General features: G+C 48.9%; 1 protein-coding gene and 1 pseudogene across 1 annotated transcript in view; one reads left to right on the top strand and one right to left on the bottom strand.

Annotated features, from left to right (window-relative positions):
• Positions 1 to 21: 21 nt before the first annotated feature.
• RHPN2 (rhophilin Rho GTPase binding protein 2) overlaps positions 22 to 19294 on the bottom strand; it is a 60459-nt gene continuing 41186 nt past the window's right edge. Inside the window, exons 8-15 of the mRNA XM_045442541.1 lie at positions 16975 to 17162; positions 16413 to 16569; positions 12844 to 12963; positions 10990 to 11184; positions 8256 to 8332; positions 6874 to 7020; positions 6403 to 6558; positions 22 to 1386 (exon numbers count right to left, since the gene is read on the bottom strand). Of these exons, the coding sequence (XP_045298497.1) occupies positions 1126 to 1386; positions 6403 to 6558; positions 6874 to 7020; positions 8256 to 8332; positions 10990 to 11184; positions 12844 to 12963; positions 16413 to 16569; positions 16975 to 17162 (1301 nt within the window). The 3' untranslated portion in view covers positions 22 to 1125. The remainder of the gene's footprint in view (positions 1387 to 6402; positions 6559 to 6873; positions 7021 to 8255; positions 8333 to 10989; positions 11185 to 12843; positions 12964 to 16412; positions 16570 to 16974; positions 17163 to 19294) is intronic.
• On the top strand, positions 12876 to 16071 carry LOC123579053 (annotated as a pseudogene).

Raw genomic sequence — 19294 nt, 5'->3', positions numbered from 1 at the left:
AAAAAATTTAAAAAACATTAATTCAGGCAAATGAATATGTTTATTTAAATATTTATACAAAAATGGCCCTAACAGCAGTGGACAGATACACTTTCCCAAATGTGGTTCCTTCCCTTTTGATATTGCACACTAGAAAATATTTAAGTTCTTATTAATTCTCAAAAATAGATTTCAATGCTTTTTTTTTTTTTTTTTTTTTTAGCTATAGAATTTAACTATGTCAACCATGAATCTTACTAGAATCACGGTGTCATCCAACTTGTGAGCAAGAGAGATAGACGGGTAAAAACAAGTCAAACAGAGATTTAAACTAGAATCATTTACACCTTTACCTGATAAAATGTTTCCAACCCATCTTAGACTCTTAAAATATACAGTTATGTACTTCCTACTTTAAACAAACAGAAAAATGTTTTGAGTATCAAACAGTATATCGTCTACCTTGTAGATAGCATCCCCGTCTAACACTGCTACCGTGTTAGCAGCTGGTTAATGACATCAAACTAGAAGCAACAATGCTCCCAGATTGTGTGGTTTGTTTTTGTCTAGTAAGTTGTGACAAATTTGGCACTAGACTTTATCTGGAAATAGCATTCATATTACGTAGAAATAATCATAAAATCTTGTCGTTTCAGATTCACAAATTCCCCTTAGGAAGCAGTTGTTTGGAACACTTCTGAGTTATATTACCTTAGTCAATCATTATAATCCCTTGACCTGCCTTAATTGGGGGGGTCATCTGAATTCTGAGTTAAGGAATGATCTATTACCTAAGCCTGGACACGATGACAAGTAGGACAGCAATAGAGGTAACCCCCTTTAATTCAGATAGTAACAACAAGCTGTAACTGTAGCCATTAAAAATAGCCGTATTTTCAGCGCTGTTCTATTTACAATACTTTATATAATAAATAACTTGCAGCAATACGGTGACACCACCCCCCCCCCGAAATTTCTAGGTTTCTTGTGACTTGCATTCACGAAGACCTAACAGTTGTAAGTTTACCCAGTGAGAAAAGGAGATTTGCGAATATTGAGACACTTTCTATTGTGGCACAAATAGGAAGGCGTGGTCAGCACCAGAGACGTTGGCGTTTGGAGCCTGAACGTTTCTGTTTGCTCACGTTAGTACAGAGAACTATCCGAGTTGAGAAGGCTGAAGGGCGAGGGGAGCTTCTTCTTGACCTGAGGCCTCGCAACCCCAACCGACGGGAGGCACAAGGTGCTGGCTGACTTCTGTCTGTTCTTGTTGGTGCCCCAACTCAAAAAAGAAAGCTTCTTCGAGATTTTCTTGGTTTTATCAGTTTTGTCATCATCGTCTATGGCTAAGCAGATCATAGAGTAGGTTTTCTGCATGCCCACAGAGTATGTCGCACACTTATTATGCTGCGCATAGGAAAGAAGAAAAATGGTGTTAGAAATCCTCCAGATAGCTGCTAAACAATTGATGGCAAAATTCTGCTCTTATGGCATCTTCTCAACAATTAAGCTGATGTAATTCTGAAACCCAGGTGACTAACACTTACATAGGATTAGGTTCTTAAAAACAAGAACAATTTTTTTTCTCTTTTTAGTTTTTTAACATTTATTCATTTTTGAGAGATGGAGAGAGACAGAGCATGAGTGGGGCAGGGGCAAAGAGAGAGGAGGCACAGAATCCGAAGCAGGCTCCAGGTTCTGAGCTGTCAGCACCGAGCCTGACGCGGGGCTTGAATACACAAACTGTGCGATCATGACCTGAGCTGAAGTCGGACGCTCAACCGACTGAGCCACCCAGGTACCCCAAAACAAGGACAATTTTTAAGGAATAGACTCACTAGTAGTAATTTAGGCAAGGGACCACTACTCACTTTTTAAGGTTCTTACTCTACTTGTAAAAGTAATACATGCTCATGGCCAACAATATGAAAATGTATATACCGAACAGAAGGTATCCCTCCTACCTTGGCTTCCAGGCCTTTCCCCTGAAGTAACCACTATTTCTGTTATTCTTTTAGAGATAATGTTCATATACAGGTATTGTGTGCACATACTAGTGACCATTGTCCTTCCTTAAAAGGAATACATGACCCACCGGTCTGCCTCTTGCTTTCTTCACCTAATGAACACTGGACGTCAGTCCATGCTAGTCAGTGTAAATCAACTCCGTTCTCTTGACCATCTAGAATCCATGGTGAAGATGCTAATTAGCTTTTCCCCCTATCTTTTAAACTGATGAAATAAATATACATAACAGAAAACTGACCATTTTAACCACATTAAAGGGTACAGTTTGGTGGCACGGAGCACATTCACACGGTTGTTCAGCCATCCCCACCAACCGTCTCCAGAACCCTTTCATCTTCCCCAGTTGAAACTCTGTACCCAGAAGCACTACTATTAACTTTTAAAAGATTGCGCAGGGCTCACTTAAGACATCTGAAGATCCTTGCTTTCTGTAACCTTCCGTGCGGGTTATCACCCGCTTCGAAGGTCTGCCTGACATTGAGGTTGCTAAGTTCAAGTGTTTACTGAACATCTACTGTGTTCCAGGCACTGGGATCAGGCCTTTAAATATACATACAACGTATCTCAAGTGGTGGGGTACGCTGTTCATAATAGAAATCGGGATTTGAGAGATGGGACGATAAAGAAGGGTATTCACTCTGGAGTCTGGCTCCTTTGGGTGAAGATGCCTCTTATCTATAAAACTGCCATTTAATCCCTCCATAGTCTACAAGACATACACACTATACACTGTTTTTAATGAAAACCAATAACAAACCATCCTGGATGTAGATGTGATGCCTGCAAACATTTTTCAACTTTAACCTGCTTAGAGTCCATTTTCCATCTTTACAACCACGGCCTTACAGATTTCCCTCTATCCTCTGCCATAGTTCAACCAACAAATGCCAAGTCTAGTGAAACTCTACCCTCTGCCTCCCCCCAGGCCTGCACTCAAATGGCTGCACGTTACTGGGGAACAGGCACCAAGCCAGCTGGCTTCCCTTGGCGTTCTAACCCTGTCCCCAAACCCCTACTGGGCACCTCAATCCCTGGCACTCCTACATTATCCTAGCAATTTCATTCCTTCTGGAGGTCTCCTGACGCCCCACACACGTCCTCCTGATACTGCGTTACCTTAATAGCATCTGCCCCTGAAGACCAGTTCTGTGCGCCTGGATCTCCCCTGCCCTCTGGGTGTGCCTTCCTTCCTGCACTCCTGCCTCCTGGCACACAGGCTTGCTGTGTTATCTATATACACCTACACCACCACCGCCTTTGAAAAGCTTCCCTTTTTCCTATGTCCCCCTCCCAGATTGCACCCCAATGTCTGCCCCCTTTCTGCCATTCCCTTTTTGTCTTGGCCTCCAGCAGCATGCTCCCCACTGCCCATCCCAAATATTCCTGGGGAACCCCCCTGACTCACAGCATTAACGGAGCCCAGTCTGAAACCACTGCACCCGTCCCACTTTATACCAATGAGGAAACAGTCCTAAGGAGGGTAGTAACCTGCCGAAGGCCACACAGCTGGTTAGTAGCAGACAGAGCCTGATTCCAGGGCTGGGGTCTGCTACATCAGTAGTATTCCAAATAACGCTCCACGGAGGAGTGCTGGGGGTCCCCACAATTCAGAGAGTGGGGAAGCAGGTCACCAGTCCAACCAGGGCATGGGCTTTATTGTTCTCATTATCTGGTTGTGTTTGAAGCAAAAGCAAATAAAAACAGGGCTCAGTTGCTATTGTCTAAGGCCTTGCGGGTGAAAAGAATAACTCTATCACGGTTATTAAACACCTATTGTGAATGGAAATGCATCCCATGCTGGCACTGCCCCCCACCCCTACCCCATTTTCCTGCAGCTCAGAACCATTCCCTGAGGCCTAAGGTCAGTCATTCCACTGGCAGTAAAGCCAGAAGTCCATTCCAGCACGTCTGAGTCTCGAATCCTTGCTTTTCTACTCCGACCTCAGCACTTTCATGGGCCTGGTTCAAAGTTATAGGATGGAAAGATAAGCCCTTCTCCTTGTACTGTTACGTCTTGGGCTGTGCAACTCCCCACCACCATCATGACATCTCTGGTCCTGAGCCCAGCTCTTCTATTTATCCTTCTTTTGGACAAAACAAAAGAAGTTTGTTGGGACCCTGATCCCTTGTCCTGCAATTCTATGGATCTGCCCCTAAAAACTCCATTTCTCATGATCCCTTCTCCAAGATGCTCACTGAGTCCCTCGACTTCATCTTCTTTCATTTTTATTTTATTTTTTTTTAATTTTTTTTTTAACGTTTATTTATTTTTGAGACAGAGAGAGACAGAGCATGAACGGGGGAGGGTCAGAGAGAGAGAGGGAGACACAGAATCCGAAACACGCTCCAGGCTCTGAGCAGTCAGCACAGAGCCCCACGCGGGGCTCGAACTCACGTATCGCGAGATCGTGACCTGAGCCGAAGTCGGACGCTTAACCGACTGAGCCACCCAGGCGCCCCATCATTTTTAAATGGAGACATAATTCACGTACCATAAAATTCACCACTTTAACACCATTCTGTGGTTTTGAGCATATTCAAGGTTGTAGAACCACCGTGGGATTTCAGAACGTGTCCTTGCCCTCCAGAAAGCAACCCTGTACCCATCAGTAGTTATTCCCCATTCCCTGACACCCAACCCCTGGCAACCGCTAGTCTACATTGTGTTTCTGTGGATTAGCCTGTTCTGGACGTTTCTTATCAAAGGAATCACAGGATCCATTCACTCTCCAGCCCTCGATAATCAGAGTTCTGTTGCCATCTCTCCATGAAAAGTGTCCTTTTGTCCGGCTGCCAAATAATAATAGACACGGCTCCGCCTCCCTCCCTCTCCACCTCTTAACTGTATCCTACACAACCAACCGTTCTCTCCTTGATTCCAGAAACTTCTTTATCCTATCTCTCCGAATGCTCCCTCGCAACTTCCTTTGCTCCCGCTTCTCTTCTAACTGACCTCCAGATGCCTGCGGTGTCTCGTGGATTAGTCCTTGACCCTCAGACCCTCGTGGGCAATTCCATTTAGTCTCTGAACGGCTTTAAATATCATCTCTATGTTGGTGATTCTCAGATATTTCTAGGTCTGACTTTTCTCCCTTGCACTGAAGATTTGAACATCCAGCCGCCTACTTCGCATCTACATTTGACATGTGAAACATTCAAGGTACATCTCTTTGTTTTCTCTCTTCTCTACCTCCCTCGCCCCTGGCCCCCGTTCCCCATCACTACGAAAAAATGGGTGCCTTTGTTCAAGCCCCAAACTGAGCGGTCATTTTCCTTTCCACGACGCTTTCTACACAGATCATCTACAAATCCCTGTCAGCTCTACCTGCAAAGATACATCTCAGGGGCACGCACCTCCCTCCACCTCTGTCGTCACCCACCCTAGTGTAAGGTGCTCACGTCGCTGGCCCGCACACGTGCTACAGCCAGCTTCTGCTGCGGCCACCCTCCAGGCAACCAGATGTCCTTCTCAAATACACATCACTCCCTTTCTTGAGAGGCTCACTGGCTTCCAAACTCCCACCACTGCCAGTGGGGCCCTGCCTCCCTCCCATCTCATTTCCTGCCACTCCCTCCCTTGTTACCACGTTCCAGCTGAGAGGCCTTCTTTCTGTTCCTCTAGCAGAAGCCTCTTCCTGCTACAGGGACTCTGCACCTGTCGATCCCCCTGCCCAGAATGCTCCTCTCGCGCCTCCTCACATGGCTGGCTCATCCCTGTCACTCACGTCTCTGTGCAAGCCCTGCCTAGAGGAGCCTCTCCCCGCCTCCAATCGTTCTGTCGCGATACACAGTTTATTTTCTGTACCACACTTGTCAAATCACAACCACTTATTTGCTTATTTAGGGCCAGCATTCTGGGGGCGGGGACCTCATCAGCCTGGTTTAGCTGGAGCTCCAACACCTAGGAAGGGCCTACACACAGGATGCCCTGCCAACACCTGAAGAACGAACCCTGTCATAGAGGGAAGAGTCAAAGGCCCATAATTAAATGTGACCAAGTGTGGAAGAGAATGTACACGGTTCCTCCTGCTGAGGGAGCATGAAGGCTGCACAGGCATGAAACACTTCCCAAGATCTCACGGGGAACAGCCAGCACTGCCTCTGACGTGTGGGGAGGGACTTCCACACGTCGTCTCGTGCTCTTCTGTAGCATTTGAGTATTTTTTTTTTTTTACCATAAGTACACATGACTTTTGTAACAAATAACTTAATCAGAAAAATAAGTGGTTCTTTTATGTACAGCATTTTTTAGTTTTCCAGCGATCTCTGGCCCAGGGTGTCTGGGGCAGGTCACCGATGCAGGCATGCGGTGGAGGGTCTGCTGACACAGCTGGGGCTGGACTCACACCAACCCCACTCTGCGCTGCTGTTTCCTGTCGGGGTGTGAGCACTCACCATGGACGAGGTGAAGTCCAGGAGGCTCACGACCTTCATCTCCACGACGTCCTTGCCCTTGCCCTTCAACAGTTTCATGACCTCGCTCACCGTCAGCCACTTGCAATCCACGTCGCGAATGGACACAATATAATCCCCTTCCTTGGCTCCTGCCAGCTACACACAGCAGGATTTAAATGAAGGTCAGTGTTCTGTTCATTCCAACCCCTGGATCGGTTCCCAAGTGCATTAACAAAACAGGTATTTGCATAAGTCTGCTTCAAGACAGCATGCATGAATCCGTTGCTCTCTGGGCAAGTAAGACCCATCAGAGGCCTTTCACACGGTCCGTCTTTTTACAGAGAGGAACCCTAAATTCATTCATACACCCAGATATATTTGTTTGGGCAGCTTTCTTTCTGTTTGACCTGTTTGGCTGCTTGCAAAGATACCAGTAAGTTTTGCTCCCCATCTACGGTGGCACACACTTACCGCAGCAGAGCAGTAAGGGTCCAAGAAGTGGACTTGAACCGGGGAGTTTCCTCTCAAGGTGAACCCCAAATCCCCTTCTTCTGCAGTGAAGTGAATGCTGCGAGGAGGTGTCCATTTCTTGTTCGCTGAAAACACCGACAGGGGGCCCTGCGGAACAGCATCGTTAGGTGCAGGATCCGAAGGCTGAATCAAGCACTTGAAAGCTGAGGGGCTCCTGGCTGGCTCAGTTGGTTAAGCGTCCGACTCTCGATTTCCGCTCAGGTCGTGATCTCGCGGTTTGTGAGTTCGAGCCCCATGTCAGGCTCTGGGCTGAGCGCACGGAGCCTGCTTGGGATTCTCTCTCTCCCTCTCTCTGTCCCTCCCCGTTTGCTCACACTCTCTCTCTCTCTTTCATTTAAAAAAATGAAAGCTACAGGAAATGTCACCTTGTTGTCCTTGCAGATGTCACCTGGCCTTGCTCAGAGACTAATGACAGCGTCTGGGATAATACATGCTACAGCAGTCACACAGGAACATCCAACTGCCATTTTCTCTAAAATATCCAATATATTTTAAAGAAAATGTTCTTTAAAATTTTTTTTAAAATTTATTTATTTTTGAGACAGAGAGAGACACAGCATGAACGGGGGAGGGTCAGAGAGAGAGGGAGACACAGAATCTGAAACAGGTTCCAGGCTCTGAGCTGTCAGCACAGAGCCTGACTCAGGGCTTGAACTCATGGACCACGAGATCATGACCTGAGCCGAAGTCGGATGCTTAACCAACTGAGCCACCCAGGCACCCCTAAAGAAAATGTTCTTTAAAAAGTCATCTTATATGGGGCGCCTGGGTGGCGCAGTCAGTTAAGCGTCCGACTTCAGCCAGGTCACGATCTCGCGGTCCGGGAGTTCGAGCCCCGCGTCAGGCTCTGGGCTGATGGCTCAGAGCCTGGAGCCTGTTTCCAATTCTGTGTCTCCCTCTCTCTCTGCCCCTCCCCCGTTCATGCTCTGTCTCTCTCTGTCCCAAAAATAAAAAAATAAACGTTGAAAAAAAAAAGTCATCTTATGGGCACCTGGGTGGTTTGGTTGGTTAACTGTTTGACTTAGGCTCAGGTCATGATCTTGAGGCTTATGAGTTTGAGCCCTGCATCAGGCTCTGTGCCTGCTTTGGATTCTGTGTCTCCCTCTCTCTCTGTCCCTCCCCTGCTGGCACTCTGTCTCTGTCTCTCTCTCTCTCTCAAAAATAAACATTTAAAAAAAAATTTTTTTTTAAAGTCATCTTAACAAAAACTATATAAAGTCTCCAATTAAAAAAAGTATGGTTACCTAAAAATAGCCTTTTATATACTTGCAGCCTATATGAGCTGTCCCCTTGAGTCATCACGGAATAAGCATTCAACATACCAGCTTTTGGAAGAAGTCTGTTGCTGTCACCTTGGAGAACTGTGGCAATATAATTTCAACCTCTTGCTCAGTCTTAGCTGGAAAAGAACATTAGAAGTGAAAGCGTAAATGTTTCTATAATTGAAAGTTATCCTTGAAAACTCAGGTCTAAGCCTTCTCTCTGAAGGGAAGTGGAAGCAAACCTTTCTCCTAGTCACCTGGCCTTTCTCTTGGTCTAGACAAGTGGTACAGAAGAGGGACTGACTGTCTGTCAACCCCCTGGCCCAGTGTCAGCTGCACCTTCCATCCGGGCACCTACTGTGAGCCATACCTCACTCTGGGGCTGGGACAGACCAGTGACAATCAAGACACATCCCCTGCCTTCGAGGAGTGTGTTTATATTCTAGCGGACTTCCTTTGGCACTCGGGAAACCCGACCGAGAAGTAGTCTACATTTCAGGGGTGGCTGTTACAGAAGGAAGGACCCAGCACAGAGTCCCGGGTGAGATGAGCTTCCTCCTTTCATCATTAATGTGGGATATGAGGATGTCAGGGGGACGTCGGTTTGCCCGGTTGCATCCACTGATAGCTTAAATCTCCACCGTCACATTCATGGGACGCTCACGCCAACTCTTACCATGAGGCTAGGCAGTTCCTGACAAAGGATCCCAGAGCAGGCCAAGAATACGTGAAAAGCAGTATACAAAGGAAACCTGGGGAAGAAGCCTGGCCCTGCCGAGACAGAACACACCCCTCTATTCACAAGATCGCCCTGTGGCTTCTTACAAAGTGCCTGACTCAGGGGCGCCTGGGTGGCGCAGTCGGTTAAGCGTCCGACTTCAGCCAGGTCACGATCTCGCGGTCCGGGAGTTCGAGCCCCGCGTCAGGCTCTGGGCTGATGGCTCAGAGCCTGGAGCCTGTTTCCGATTCTGTGTCTCCCTCTCTCTCTGCCTCTCCCCCGTTCATGCTCTGTCTCTCTCTGTCCCAAAAATAAATAAACGTTGAAAAAAAAAATTAAAAAAAAAAAAAATAATAAAAAAACAAAGTGCCTGACTCAGTGTCGGGCTCGGACGGGGTGCTCATCTACTCCCAGAGTGGCACCACCAGCCTTGGGCGGCCTCCCCAGGAGCCGCGCTCCCCCACTCCCTCCGTGGAGGTGACGTCTCTACTTCCTGGCCACGCAGTACACCGTGTGGACACGGGGGCCAAGGAGGGAGCCAGTGTCCAAGAAGGAAAATCACAGGGCACCATGCCTGCTTCCACCTGCCAGCCTGGTCACCCGGGGCAAAGACTCTGATTTCCCTAAGCCTTTACTGCCTCATCTTTAAGATGAGGGCAATACCAGTGCCTCCCTAAAGAGTTGGAGGAAGAGTTGAATGAGATTCCGTATATATAGGGTGCTCACTGTTGTGCCTGGCAGACCTCAAGTGCTCAGTAGGTACCAGCCAGCGTTACCACAGACAAGCCCGGGCTCCAGCTTGCGCAGGGCTCCGTCTCTCAGGAACTGGTCCCCGGAAATTGGGGTGGAACTTTAACAGACTAGGAACAGAGGTGTAGGAAGTGGGGTGGAAGGAAGTATGGACAAAGGAGGTTCTCTCGATTGGGCCACCTCCCCCCAGCTCCTCGAAAGACCCTGTCATCCCTTCGCCGTCAAGTCACCTCTCAGAGGGGCCTCCCAACCCCTGCCTCCTAGGGCAGAACCGACAACCACCCCCTCTCCTCCCCCGCCCAAGGGCAGCAACGACTGTCCAAAACACCTCCATCCTCCTGAGCCCAGGATGGTAATGAATCCCTTGGAAATGCTCAGAAAGTGTTGGCGGTGTGTGATCTCACTCGAACTCACAGAAGCAGAGAGAGAACGGTGGGTGACAGTGGGGGCGAGGTGGGGAGTGAGGTAACGTTGGTCCGAGTGTACAAACGTCCCGTCCCACGAGATGAGGAGGTTTGAGAGATCTAACACACAGCGCGGGGACTAGAGCTAACACTATATTGTATACTCGAAATTTTCTGGGAGGACAGATCTTCAGTGTTCTTACCACACACACCCACGCACACGATAAACTAGGTTTTGAAGCATTTTCACTGTCAAGGTAAAAATTTTCCCCACATCCCCTGATTCCACTATATTTACTTCTCATTTCATAATGAGAATGATTTGTTGTCCTACAAAAAGAATGAGAGAAAATGTTGGCGTGGCTAAAGGATGTACAGACCAGGAAAGAGCAAGCCTAGGAAAGGGAATACGGAAGCTTTTGGCTTTAAAACCATGGAGCCGGAGGCAGAAGACACAGCAAAGGGCACTCCCAGAAGGCAGAGGGCCTGTGGGGCGTGGGGTGTAGCAAAAACACCAAGGCGAAGGTAGTTTCCGAGGTCTCCTGACCACAGGGGACGGCTGGAACCCCGGGGAGCTTGTGCGACTTTAAGGAAAGGCATCTGGATGAGGCAAAGCAGGGAGAGCAGACTCTCAAGAATGCCTGAGGGGTGGGTGGGATTGGGCAAGAACGGTCAGCCAAGGGGGTCGTGAAGGAGATGAAGACAAGCCAGGCAGCAGGGCGCCCGGACACCAAGGGGGCACGCTGAGGGGCAGAAAGGAGTCACAGGCTACAACGACCATAGAGAAGGCCCCGTGCTGCGTGAGCAGCAGATAACTCCAGGGTGAGAGCAGTACCCAGCACACAGCAGGGTCTGCCCCAGCCTTCCAGGATGAGCAGACACAGGCCATGCCCCCGGAGAAACGGGCTCCCGGGCCACTCACAGATAATGTCAGGGGCATCCATCAAGTTCAGCAGCTCATCGTCCTCTTGGTGCTGAGCGTACTTGAGCCGGGAGCGCTGGTGCGCTGCGGACAGCACCTCCTGGAGCACGTCAATGTGGCGTAGTTTCTTGCACAAGCTGGCCTCCCTCACAGACTCTTCGTGGTGGGCAATGGCTCTGCGCAGGTGGGACTTGCCTGCCGACAGAAAAGCACCCCCCGTGACATCAGCGTCCCAAAGTGCAGTGTGAATGTGTCAGGGAGAGCCAAAGTGCCCCAGGACCAGCCCAGAAAGGTGGGCCTTCTCTTTTCTGAAGGATCTGCCTGGACGGCTCACTCAGGTCTATAAAACATCCATTGAGCAAATAGTTACCACGTGTTCTAGGCGGTAGAGATAAAGCAGCAGACAAAAACTAGCCTCTGTCGTCATGGAGTTTATGTGCTAGTGGTTGAAGAGAGATCACTAAGGAGCAAAGAAACAGGCAGGGGACCGTGTGGCAATGAGGTTATGGAGAAAAATGAAGCAGGGCAGGTAGCAGATACAGCAAAAGAAGACCGGGAACAAAGAGTTGCTCTTCTCTGATGGGTGATCTGGGAAGGCCTTTTTGAAGGTAGCTGTTTTAGTTTTACTTTTGATGTTTATTTATTTTTGAGAGACAGAAACAGAGTGCGAGTGGGGGAGAGGCAGAGAGAGAGGGAGACACAGAATCTGAAGCAGGCTCCAGGCTCTGAGCTGTCAGCACAGAGCCCGACGTGGGGCTCGAACCCACGAACCGTGAGATCATGACCTGAGCTGAAGTCAGTCGCTTAACCGACTGAGCCACCCAGGCGCCCCGAAGGTGACTTCTGAGTAGAACCCTGGAGGCAAGGGAGCAGCCATAGGATATCACAGGAAAGCACTCCTGAAAGCAGGAACAGCAAGTGCAAAGGCCCTGGGGAAGACTAAGCCTATTATGTGTTCAAGGGTAACAAGGAGCTTGAGGGTATGGCTGGAGGCAGAGGGCCAGAGCAAAAGGGAGCAACTATGAGGCCAGAGACAGCAGGGGTCAGACCACGTCCAGCCTTACCAGTGCAGGGTGAAGGCTTCTGCCCCTACTCTGGGTGAGATGGGAGCCGATTAGGGTATAAACAGAGGCCTCATGTGAACTGACTATGAAGGAGCAAAGGGAAAGCAGGGGGACCAGTTATGAGCCCTTTGGGTCTCTATTTCCTCAACTGTAAAGTGGACCATACCTACGTCACAGGGTTGTGTGAGGCTGAAGGGAGTCGATGTCTGTTAAGTAAGCACATCATACGTGTGGCTTGGACCAGGGTGGTAGCTAAGAAGTGGTCAGATCTGGGACGTGTTTTCTAGGGAGAGTCAACAGGATCTGCCAATCAAATGTGGGATGAGAAAGAAAACTGGAGGCAGAAGGTGAGCCCCAGGTTTCTGGCCTGTGCACTTAGAAGGCTGGAGTTGCCATCGAGGAGATGAGACGAGGGCAGGTCTGGGGTAGGAGAGGAATTCAGCTTCACACGTGAAAAGAGATCTTCACTCTGAGACTCGGCAGGGACCAAACTAGGACGATTCATCACCAGTTCTTAGGTGTGACAGAAGAAAGTTAACAGACATGTCCCTCTACATTTGGATGACCCAGGGCCAGCCCTGGACCTCTAGGGCTCTGGAAGATGGTCAAAGCTCTGGCCTGGGCCCTCATAGAACCTGCGAGAACACGGTTCCAGAAGCCTGTTGAGTCTTCAGAATGTGCCTCATGATAACTGATCCACAGTGGCCATGACGACTCAGGATGCCCTGCTCTCTGAGCCCTGCCCCGGGGACCTGTCCGGGGCCCTGTGAGCAGGACAGGCGACACGTACCCAGCAGTCGGCGCTGGTGACCGTTCTTCAGCGTGGCCAAGGGCGTCAGTCCCTCCGGCATGTGGTCATAGAGCTGGGACAGGCACTTCTCCTGATGGTCCTCGTCTGCGCCAGGCTTCACTGCAATGAAAGCCACAGGGTAAATCCCTTCTTTTTTTTTGTTTTTTTTTTTTTTAAATGTTACGTTTTGTTACAGTTCTTTTTTTTTTTTTTTCAACGTTTATTTATTTTTGGGACAGAGAGAGACAGAGCATGAACGGGGGAGGGGCAGAGAGAGAGGGAGACACAGAATCAGAAACAGGCTCCAGGCTCTGAGCCATCAGCCCAGAGCCCGACGCGGGGCTCGAACTCCCGGACCGCGAGATCGTGACCTGGCTGAAGTCGGACGCTTAACCGACTGCGCCACCCAGGCACCCCTGGTAAATCCCTTCTTGACACAGACGCGGCCACAGACTCTGGAGACGGTGCCGAAGACCCCTTAGGGAGATCTCTCTCAACCACATCTCCAGTCTTCCTTCTCCAGTTTTACAAGGCCCTTGGGACGATAGGTCTTTCTGCCCCTGGACACACCCTTGGCTACTTTGAGTACCCGGGGCCAGGCACACTCTTGGGGCTCATGGTTTGGCTCTGGGCCCCCAACTCCTCCAACTCCCCCACCTCACGGAAACTTCTAACGTAGCCCCACCTCAGACCTCTGGTGGCCTCCACGCCTGCACCCTCCCTGGCACATGTCCCCTCTCTAGCCTCACCACCTCAACACTTCCAGCCTCCCTTCCACAGCTCAGCTAGTGTTCTTGCTCTGGCTGTCCTTTTCCTCCTGGCTCAGCCGCAAAAGTCTTCCTCAGAGTTCAAAGGGCAACTCAAACGTCACCACCTCTGAGAAGCCTTCCGTGACCTCACCAAGGAGTCCAACTGCTGCCTCATTTGTGTTTCTATCGCAATTACCAAAGTGTCGTTCTTTCTATTGGTTTACGTGACTTATCCCGTCTAATAGACTTTATATTAACACTGGCAGTAGCAGCTACCATTTCCTGAGCGTCCACTAGATATGAGGGACTATTTAGCTTTGCACACAGGCACCTGATTTTCACAAGTGCCCTATGAGATAGGTTTTCTTCATATCCCCATTTTATAGGTGAGAAAACTGAGGCACAGAAAATTAAGGAAATTAATTAAGACCACACAGCTAGTAAATGGCAGGTTGTGATAGGAACCCAGGCAATGTGGCTCCAGAGGTGGTCCTTTTCATTACTTTGGAGGGCTACTTTGATTGGAAGTAATGACAACAGAAGTCCCATCTGACCTCAGATCAGAGCCAAGACTAGGGTGAGGAGAGCAAGACACCTTGCTTGGGCTAAAAATGTAAGAGGGCATCCAAAACTCACCAATCAGAAGACATGATAGTTTAATGCAATTTTTTAAATATCAAAATTAATGCTAAAAAATGCATGATGAAGAAACATCAAAATTCCTCTTTGCCTCAGTTTCCAGTGTAGCTCAGCACAGCATTGTTATTGATCCGTAGTCTCTATTTAAAATATGGATCACCATTGGGGCACTTGGGTGGCTCAGTCAGTTAAGTGTCTGACTTCAGCTCAGGTCATGATCTCACGGTCTGTGAGTTCGAGCCCCACATCGGGCTCAGTGCTGACGGCTCAGAGCCTGGAGCCCTGCTTCAGATTCTGTGTCTCCCTCTCTCTCTCTGTCCCTCCCCCACTCAAACTCTGTGTCTCTCTCTCTCTCTCTCTCAAAAATAAACATTAAAAAAAATAAAGAAAATTTGGATCGCCACGGATTATATGTTTTTTGCATTAGTTTTGATTCATTTAAATGTTTATTTATTTTGCGGGAGAGAGAGAGAGAATCCCCCTTGTGAGCAAGGGAGGGGCAGAGAGAGAGGGAGAGGATCCCAAGCAGGCTCCCTGCTGTCAGCGCAGAGCCCGACATGGGGCTCGATCTCACAAACCGTGAGATCACGATCTGAGCCAAAATCAAGAGTCGGACACTTAACCAACTGAGCCACTCAGGTGCTCTGGTTTTGATTCATTCAAAATATCACATCCAGGGCGGCAGCTGCAGCAGCGAAATGGCGGAGACCGTGGTGGACACTGGGCGGCTGATCACCAAGCCCCAGAACCCGAATGATGCCTATGGGCCGCCCAGCAACTTCTCGAGATCGATGTGAGCAACCTGCAGACGGTGGGGGTCGGCCAGGGCCGCTTCACCACCGACGAAATCAGGGTCAAGACAAATCTGCCTATTTTCAAGCTGAAGGAATCTAATATTAGAAGATACAGTGACTTTGAGTGGCTGCAAAGTGAATTAGAAAGAGAGAGCAAGGTTGTAGTTCCCCTGCTGCCTGGAAAAGCATTTTTGCGTCAGCTTCCTTTCAGAGGAGATGATGGAATATTTGATGATAATTTTATTGAAGAAAGGAAGCGAGGGCTGGGCAGTTTATAAACAAGCTCGCTGGTCATCCTCTGGCACAGAATGAACGTTGTCTTCACATGTTTTTACAGGACGAAATTATAGATAAAGGCTATACTCCATCTAAAACAAGACATGCCTGAAATTTGGGGAGAAGGGGCAAAAAAACACAAACAAAACAACTTTCCGTGACTATTCATGATTCGTGTGCACCAGTGAAGAGGTTCTATCTAACTTTTAGCACGCTGCACGGAAACGGGTATAACATGCCTTAAGTATACTAACATGCATATGCTCAGTTTTGTTTTGTTTCGTTTTGGCAGTTGACAAGAAGTTAATTTGCTTTAGTGAAAATCCCTTGTTCCAGCCTTTCTGGCTCTTTCTTGCTGTTTTCATGTGGTATACACTATAACCCCACAAACCTGTTACTCCAGCATAATCTGCAGAATCCTAACTAAAGTTGCTGACTTCGTCTTATCTGCGCAGTTTTTGTGTCCTGTTTGCTTCTTGAATCTGATTAACTAGAATATTTCTCTTACCCCTTTTTAATATGTGGTGTCACTTGTCCTAATTTATGGTTAGAAGCACTACCCCATTGGTTTCCAGTCCCCTACGTGTGAGATCCACACTTGTGTGCGGAAAGTATCTCCCTTCAGGCTTGTAATACCCTTCACATGGAAGATCAGTGAGGGAAATCTTTATATTCTGTACAAAAACAAAATCCAATTTATAGACTAAAATCATTTGTCTAAAAATTTAAGTTGTTTTCAAGTAAAAATAAAAATGCATTTCTGATATGCACTGAAAAATAAAATAAAATAAAATATCCCATCCAAAGGTCATCTTGAATACTGAGCTTGGGGACATCCCGTTGGATGCGGTGCCCACGGGAGTGTTTCGCTGATGTTAACCCTGGGCTCACCTCCAGGGGAAAAGTCCTCTCCTAGGAGCTGTCTGCTCCATCCCAGGCAGAACCGCACGACCCCTCTTCCTCCACAACGGGAACATACAGCCCCTAATCCCACACGGGGCCCCCAGGCTGTGAGCATCTCCAGAGAGGCAGGCAGCTCTCGCTCAGCTCACAATGTCCCAGAAGCACAACCCAGACCAAAGCCCAGAGCCTCCAAGCCCACAAGCCTTACACTGGTGATCAATGAGAAGCGTGGCTACAAAGTAGTGGGCCAGGGCTCCGTAGTGGTGGGCCTTCACACAGGCCAGGCTGGCCCAGGAGTAGGGGATGTTCTCCTTCACCGGTGCCTGGCTCATGGCCGCATGCAGCTGCCGATAGACTTCCCCGACCTGAAACAGAAGGAACGCTGGGAACGGGGAGCCTGGCACAGGGGTGCTCACGCACCCAGGGCGCAGAAAAAGAGCCCTTTCTTCTGCGGAGCGGCCCTGCTGGAGGCCGCTCCAGAATCTGGGAGCAGCTCCAAGGGTGCCTCGTTCTTTCGGTGTCATAGTTAACAGGGAGATCAGGCAACTGTCATTAGGCTGGTTTTTAGGCTAAGCTGCAGATGGAATCAGTGATCCGTATCTAAAACGCCACACTTGCCAAGAAAATGCAAGCTAGCGCTCTGGCCAGGGCGGGCACGCTGCCCAGGTCACGGGCAAGCTGCCTCGGGCTTGTTCCCCCGCTGCTTCCAGGGGGCCCACACCAGCACATCCTGCCCACCCCCAGAAGTCACGGGAACCAGGACGCCTTACCTTGGCAGCCTCCTGAGCCACCTTCACCAGCATGAAGAACTCGTTCCGGATCCCAGGAAGGCAGATTTTCTCAAACACGTTTTCCTGGGCTTGTGCAAGCATCATTTTGACCAGCACACTGAGCATGGCAGGACTCATGTCATAACTCGGCGTATGAGTGAACGTCTCTTTCAGATGATTTAAAACCCCTGCGAATTGGAAATTTTTTTTCACATTAGTTGGGGATACTACTCTCCCTGGTATCTGGGAGCATCTTAAAAAATCTGATTCTCAGGGCGCCTGGGTGGCTCAGTCAGTTAAGTGTCGGACTTCGGCCCAGGTCATGATCTCATGGCTTGTGAGTTCGAGCCCCGCGTCGGGCTCTGGGCTGACAGCTCAGAGCCTGGAGCCTGTGTCGGATTCTGTGTCTCCCTCTCTCTGCCCCTCCCCTATTCACACTCTGTCTCTGTCTCTCTCAAAAATGAAAACAAAACATTAAAAAAAAAAAATCTGAGTCTCAATCATGGTAAGATCCAGCAATTGTATTCCTAGGTACATACCCTGAAGAAGTGAAAAGCAGGAATGGAAACCGATACTTAGACACCCACATTCATGGAAGCATTAGTCATAACAGCCAAAAGGTAGAAACTAACCCAAATGTCCATCGACATATGGTCAAACCAAATGTGCTGTATACATACGATGGAATAGTTTTCAGCCTTAAAAAGGAAGGAAATTCTGACACATGCTAAAACATGGACGAAGACGTTACGCTACGTGAAATAAACCCGTCACAAGGACAAACACTGTATGATTCCGTGAGATGAGGAATCTGGAAGAGTCAAATTCAGAGAGACAGACAGTAGCATGCTGGTCGCCAGGGGCTGGGGGCAGAAGGGAATAGACAGTTAGTATTTAATGAGGACAGAGTTTCAGTTTGGGCAGATGACAAAGTCCTGGCGACAGACCGTTGCACAACAGTGTGAATGTACTTAATGCCAGTGAACTGAACACTTAAAATTGGCTGCCAACGGTCATTTTTCTCTTGTATGTTTGACCACAATTTAAAAAATCGGATCCTTTTCCAAAACATTTACCTCTGCATCAAGCAAGGAAACCAGCCTACTCCCTGTTTGTTCCTGTCTCACCTGGGACAATTGTGAGAAATTCCATACATGACCAGGCATTTAATGGAGGTGAAAGCAGAAAGCAGGCAGGATGACGGGAGGGCTCTCGGACGGACACGCTCACACGGAACACCTGGGTCATTACAAAACTCAGGGCTTTTCCCCAGGACCTCAGGAAAGATCGACTCCCCCACTCCAATGGGAATGTTCCCGCTGTAGCCCTTAGCTGACGTTTTTATAGGTTGGAAAATTAACTGTCACAGCCTTCACTGACAATCAACCCCAGGCTGAAATAAAACCCCTGACATGAATCCCATCTGACTGGTTCCTCTGGTTTTGTTGCAAAGCATAAGCTGCCCTGTGGACGATGGCAATGGCTGCAGGCTATTTGCTCCTTTCTGGGTCTGCTCCCACTCTGTTCTTGTGCTTAAAGTCGCCTATACTGCTGTAATCTTAGAGATGGGTCACCAAGCACACCTGCTTTAGGTTCCTCAGAAAGAAAATGAGCCCAGAAAAGGACTGACAGTGAAAGAAATCCGCTCCCACACGGGATCTTAGCGCGTCGTTTTATCCCAAGGGATCTGTCATTTTAACAGAAGCAGTTTCACAATCAGCCAAAATGGCAAAGGCTTGCAGAGTGAGATACCCGGAAAGTTCTCCGCTGGGAGTAATGCCCCAAAGCAGTGATAAGGGCCAGCTTGGAATGAACCCTGACATGAAGCCAGTGGAGGGGGTCGTGCTGTGGTCTGTGCCGTGTCGCCGTCCCACCCACCATTTCTCAGGGCGAGTCTGCCAGACACAGGCCGTGCTGAAGGAGAGCAATGAGGGGCCCTCAGACACCCAGGAGCCAGGCCCACCCGCTGCGCCCAGCCTGGTGACCCCCACCCCGCTAAAGGCTGGCGCTAAGTGTCACTTGACAGAGGGCTGAGAGGAGCAATCTCAGGGAGGCAAGCTTTGCAGAATGGGCACACGATAAAGGCACGGACAGTAAAATGCCGTGATGAACCACGCCTGATAAAAGAAAACCGAAAAGAGCCTACACTTGCACTATTTTGAGAGAACGTATTCCCTTCTTCAATAAATACAGTGTTCAAAAGAGCAACTCATTCACTGCCATCCTCGGGGCCAGCTGTTTGGAAAAGATTAACTGTTAACCACGGGACTCGTTCGCTGTGTGCATGAGCCAAACCCAGACTGAGGCGACAGGGTTTGAG

The sequence above is a fragment of the Leopardus geoffroyi genome, chromosome E2 (genome assembly GCF_018350155.1).
Source record: "Leopardus geoffroyi isolate Oge1 chromosome E2, O.geoffroyi_Oge1_pat1.0, whole genome shotgun sequence".
In the NCBI taxonomy this organism is placed as follows: domain Eukaryota; kingdom Metazoa; phylum Chordata; class Mammalia; order Carnivora; family Felidae; genus Leopardus; species Leopardus geoffroyi.
This window is presented reverse-complemented; position numbering and strand designations above follow the sequence as displayed.